The 6,000-nt window shown below is 32.8% G+C and overlaps 1 protein-coding gene across 5 annotated transcripts in view; it reads right to left on the reverse strand.

The window, feature by feature from the left end:
• The window catches only part of LOC149561453 (uncharacterized), a 90,366-nt gene extending 87,734 nt beyond the window's left edge, over nucleotides 1–2,632 (reverse strand). For 4 of the 5 annotated variants that reach the window (XR_016363820.1, XM_089825156.1, XM_089825157.1 and 1 more), the window contains exons 1-2: nucleotides 2,318–2,552; nucleotides 2,081–2,226 (exon numbers count right to left, since the gene is read on the reverse strand). Coding sequence is in view for 4 of the 5 variants with exons in the window: in XM_089825156.1 (XP_089681282.1) it covers nucleotides 2,081–2,226; nucleotides 2,318–2,372 (201 nt within the window). In the remaining variant the exon portion in view is untranslated. Of the gene's footprint in view, nucleotides 1–2,080; nucleotides 2,227–2,317 lie in introns of all 5 variants that reach the window. The other variant, XM_089825154.1, reaches the window with a different exon arrangement.
• Between the last annotated feature and the right edge of the window lie 3,368 nt (nucleotides 2,633–6,000).

The following is a 6,000-nucleotide window of genomic DNA, read 5'->3' on the forward strand; positions in this document are numbered from 1 at the left end:
TGAGACACACATGGATCAAAGGTCATTCAAAGTAAAGAGGCAAAGGAAAAAAGAAAAAGAGAGCAAAATCAAAGGGGACATCTAAATCCCTAAGCAGATCTCACAATACTTGAGACAAACATGGATCAAATATAGTCCATGAGAAACTCATAGAATAACTTGCCTTTGTTAGTGATGTTCTGGCAAGAATTCACCCAAACAATAGCCAATAACACACAAGTTCAATTCAAAACTCAGCTAGAGTTGGAAAAAGACTAATCTACTCAAAGAAAATAGGTCATATTCATCATATTTTAGATCATTTTTTTGAGCAATTGACCTTTTTTATTGAAGCATTCAAGCATGCAAAATGAAGGTCCATGTGACCTTGAAGGTCATGATTAGAGCTTGGCCATGGAGGCTTTGGCACTCAACCCACCCTATATTATGACAGGGTACACACCAAGGATTTTACCTCTCAGCACCCCAAAATGCCTATTCTGGTTTTAGAAGGAAATAAATGAAAATTGTCTTTGGCCTGTGTTTCCACTAATGAAATTCATACAATATTAATAAGAATATGTAATTTATAATCATAAAACACTATGATATGATCAAACTCAATTTTAATCTATAAGCAAAGGTAAAATTACTTATTACCTTTGCAAATTCAGTTTTATGCAATTTTTCAAATAATATTTTACAATTTTTTGTGTTTTTAATGTCGAAAAACATTGCCACATCCAAGTTTTTGAGCTATGGTTCGACTCTCACAAAAAAGGACTCATTAAGGACCATAGAGAGATGATCAATGAATTTGAAGAAGATTCTAATTCAATTATTCAAGGACCTCCAAGAAGACACTAGTGATGTGTCTGTTGCAACCCTTCCCACACATGCACTTGAGAATACATGGTCAATCAACTCTAGAACTGAATCAAATTTCAGAATGTAGGGACTTCAATGGTAGATGGTCGTAATTGGGAGATAACTCATCTCTCAAGATAATTGGTTGTGGAAGAGACATACTCATTCTTGGGGATGGAAGACCCAATTCCCTTTTCAATATTTTCTAGTGATGCTCAAGGATTTAGTGATAGTGACTAGGTGCTAAAGAGTGATCAAATGCATTATAAGAAAAGATGGATGATTCAGTCAGGAATAGGCACTAAACCTCATCCTTCTGAAGATACAACATTCACTGTAATAATTTCCACGAGGCACCCTAGCCGACCTCTATAATTCTGGCAAGTTTAGTCTCAAACTCGTAGCAGATACACTAGATTCATATCAGGTAAGTCTGCACCTTAACATAATTCAAGCCATGGAAGACTGTGGATCATGACATTAGGATACCGTACAGCATCAACCAAGCTATAATTTATACATTCAAACCGTGAGTGCATCAGGAGGATAATCCCTTCAAATGCGGACTTCTCTTTGATTATGGTCATTTGAGACATCTACGTCAAAATTTCTACGCCGGAAAAAAGATCTACTAAGAGGAATACAATCAAGAGAAAGAAGCCAATTTGGGATAAAACCTAATACTGAACAAGGAAAATGTCATTAGATACAGAAAACAGGCCAAAGCAAGGAGCACGCACCACCAAAAAATTAGGAAGCGGCAAATATAATACAAGTACAAAGTAGTAGGTGAATCTACATAGAATGATCGGCGAATCTTTGTTATTCAAAAAATTATTAAATTATCTGCGTAGGATTTAAGATTAAATACATGTATCTTTTGGCGTTGATTCTGATATATATATATATATATAAAGTTTGTGAAAGATATATATATTTTTTCGGGGCTAAGATGATTTCTTCTGCAATGTGGACTTGTTTCTTGGGTCACAGGGATTGTCTGCACTGAGAGATTGTTAACTGCTGTGGCAGCCCAGCGAGTTTTCCAGCAGCCAGCATAACTATCCCGAAACATGGTGTGTGCATTTCATACCTAAGTTTCATCGGCTCAAAATCTTTAATGGTTCACTTGATCCTCATTGTATCTACATATCACGGTTCATATCAATTATATTTAACTTTAGAGTCAATAAAACGGTTCTTCCATAAAAAGGGTAGTAAACTAAATGCATACCAGATCAAAGAGAGCATCCTCTCTCTCTCTTGTTGCTAGTCCAGAACTCAAGGCGTTTTGAAACAAGTGGGCGCATTTTTCTAAGTAGGGAATTCTTTCTGGACCATCGGGCTTTCTTTCTGCCTGCTGCTTTATTCTGCTTGCTTCTGCAACATTGCAATATAGCTTTTCAGGAAATTGTATAATTAAAGACTATTTGTTATTTGAATTTGTAACTGTATACACAGCGTAGGCCACCTGCAAGGATGGATTCTTCGTCGGATTTGCCCTTTTTATTCCGTCCGCAACCCATTACTGCTATTCGTTTGGTCAGTTTTGTCAGCTGTGATATAAAATTTCGATGCCCAAATAGTGTGGCCAAATGATCTGAAAGTCGGTTTAATCGTCTGAATGACAAATGAACTGGATTTGACAGAGTTAAAAAGTTCTAAAAAGTTTTCCAGGCCAATCCTGATTTCGGAGGGAAGATTATACGCAGTTTGACGGAAAAATTGATTATATGTCATGCTCGGGAGTGAACTCTGATGTTTGATTTATTCGCCGACGCATTGTAAGTTGTTTTTAGGGTCCGTTTGGTTGCTGGAATAGGAGTCGAATAAGTCGAATAGGAAAAAAAAATTTAGAATATGTTCTATATTAGCTGTTTGGTTCAATTAGAATTGAGAATAGGAAGACATATTCTAATTTTGTCCCTAAAATGAGCATATGTCTATGTCAAAAAATATTTGTTATTGGAATAGGCCATTTCTATTCTCAATCTGATTTTTTTTTTTTTTTTTGGCAATTTTTTTTTTCTTTTTTTAATTTAGTTTTTTAATTTAAAATTTTTTTTAATTTTCAATAACGTTTTTTTTTAATTTTATCTATTTGTTTAAAAATTTGAAATAAATTATATTTCTCATTTATTTCAATGAAAAAAAAATTTGAAAAAAATTAACCAAAAAAAAAAAAAATTTAAATAAGGGAAATATTTTTAAAAATACAAAACTTAATCTTATTTCTATTCCATTTTTGTACAACCAAACAATGGATTAACATATTCCCAGTCGAATTCTAAGTGAGTCAAACACGATTGGAATTGCTCTTTTCTATTCTCATTCCCCATTTCCATTCTCATTCCATTTTTCTATTCTAATTTTATATTCTTATGTCAGCAACCAAACCTAGCACTTGCATCAGAAAGCAAGGGGTACATTTATAGGTTTTATTAGAAAAGGAAAAATGAAAAGATGTAAAATTAAAGGAAAGATTTCAAATTACTATAATTTTTTAAATACAATAGAGACATATACAATGACTAAACTGTTTGGAAGTACAAACATTGTACAATTTTACCATTACATTTAATTTTAGCATATTAGAAAATGACATATATGTAAAATGGTAGAAAATTAAATTTTATATTGCATAACACATAATAAAAATTTAGTAGAGGTAGGTTAGAGTTCACACAATAATTATTTGGGAATAACATTTTACCTCTATCCAAGCTCTTGAATGAACTATATTTAATTACAAGTAATATGAGTATTTTGTCATAGTTATGGAATGAATGATTTATAGAGAAATTCTTAATCAACTTTTATATACTTTTATCTAACTTCTATTTACACTTATTTCAAAATTGTGAGAGATCATTTACATACATTGTCAAATTTAGAAATCCTAAATTAAATTATGAAGGACTATATTACAAAAACATAGACAAACCATTTAGTAGCCCAACACGGGAAGGTTTGATTCTTATGTTATCCCTCTTTATATAAATTGAAATATACTTACACTTTCATATGTCTTCTTTCACTGTTTATCATTTTCATTTGTATAAGAACAATTATATATGGGAAAGAATAAACTTCAATTTTCATTTGTATGGAAAATATAAAAGAACGAATTTTTTCATGCTAACTTTTTTATAGAATAAAATAAATTAAAATTTTTGATATTATGTTCTTAATTAGTCATAAATACAAGAGATTATGTTATAAATTTTTATTTTATTATTTCATTTTATCTTATGTTAACCTATTGTAACTCCCCGCCAAGGGATCCAAAAGAATTAACCTAAAATTTTACTAAGTTTGTCAAACATTTTTTTTTTATATATAACAAGAAAGATTAATCATACCCCATCAAACACATAGTAGCGGAAGAAATAACATACATTCAACTATAAGCATACATAATAGGTTACATTCCTTAAGGATCCCATGACATTGAATCACATTTAATTTAATTAATACTAAGTCTAACAACTACCACATCCACATGAAAGAATAATTAAAGCTCCAAAGTCCATAATATATATTTGTTCTGAATGCCTCTTGGCAAATGAAAATCCAGAATGCTCAATCATCCACTGTACATGTCATAGAGTATGAAGGGCTTAAAAGAATATACATATGTAAAAATAAATATACATCATCCTCATTTAATCCATGATACAAGTGCAATAAAGTAAATGAAACCATCTACCATACATGATAGATCCATCCATCAATAAAGATATAACAACCATTGTAAAAGATAACCACCCATCATAAAACACAACTAACTAAGTGTGTGGTTCCTCCCAATCGTCAATAGCTTCATTAGACCATCGTTGGCCCTAACCATTCCCCTGTGCGTAACATCCCAAGCCACCGATTAGATCATCGATACTATGGTAATAGGGATGTTACCCCTAAAACATGCTACAACATATGCATAAAGAAATCTAACATGCTAGAATAAAGCATAAGATGATCCTACAAAGTAGATAACATCATCTATCACATGTTAATCATCAATATAAAGAAACGTGTAAATAACATCCACTATGAGATCCATGAACAGAATGGAGGTAAATGCCAGCAAAGAATGCTCTAGCCATGATGACTACAGACAGATCTCAAAGGTAAGAGTGAAAAAGCAATACCACCGGACCGCGTGGGACCTAAATGGTTCACTCTCACCGCGCTGAGGAGATAGTCTCAAGTCCCAAATAGAATATCAAATCACATAACACAAATACTCTTTAAGTCCAGAAAATCCTAAAAGTATACTAACTCAAAGGTTCCAACATAGATTGACATCTAGACCCAAAGGCACACAAGACATGTAGGAATCTACTATGTAAGCGGGCAAGTGTTATTACACGAATCACGTTCGGAGTTACCTGAGCAGTACCTTAGGACTCAGGTCCCTAGTGATCCCTACAGCCACTAGTATCCTCTCGTACTGATGAGGCATACTACAAAATGCAAGGTCATAACCAAGCGTTCTCTCTACTCTCATCCTAGTCTATACTAACACTTGAGGCATGGGCCAGAACATACAAAACTCTTATTAGGTTCATTTTACTCTTATTTAATGTAAATATTTTCAATTATTAAACAACTTACAATGAGTTACCATAGTAGCCACTTAGGGCCTTGACCCCTATTGCAAGCCACTTCCTGACACTACATATAGATTACCTACCATAAGCTCATGAAATCACAAATCAAAGAATCACCTTAGCCCTATACAAGCTACTAAAAAGTATCAAAAGATAATCCACAATAATCACATTAGTTCTCCACGAGCAACTAAAAAACATTAAATGATAATCATAATACTCATAACAGTTCTCTATAAGCAACTAAAAGTATCAATGATAAATCACAATATCCATCGTTTCTCTACGAGTAACCGAAAAGTATACCAAAGTAAATCACAATACCCATTGATTCTCAACGAGCAATCGAAAAGTATCCTAAAATAAATTACAATATCCTTCAGTTCTCAACGAGCAACTGGAAAGTATTCCAAAGTAATACTGATCAAAAACTCCAAAATGGTCAAGTCAAACATGTCACAACATGACATCATCAAGAACAAATCATTCAAAACACCTTAGTCCTCTCAAAGTGACTAGAAAACAAATCAAATGTAAGTGA

The sequence above is a fragment of the Cupressus sempervirens genome, chromosome 4 (assembly GCF_028749045.1).
Source record: "Cupressus sempervirens isolate cs-2001-9-10 chromosome 4, ASM2874904v1, whole genome shotgun sequence".
Classification (NCBI taxonomy): Eukaryota; Viridiplantae; Streptophyta; class Pinopsida; order Cupressales; family Cupressaceae; genus Cupressus; species Cupressus sempervirens.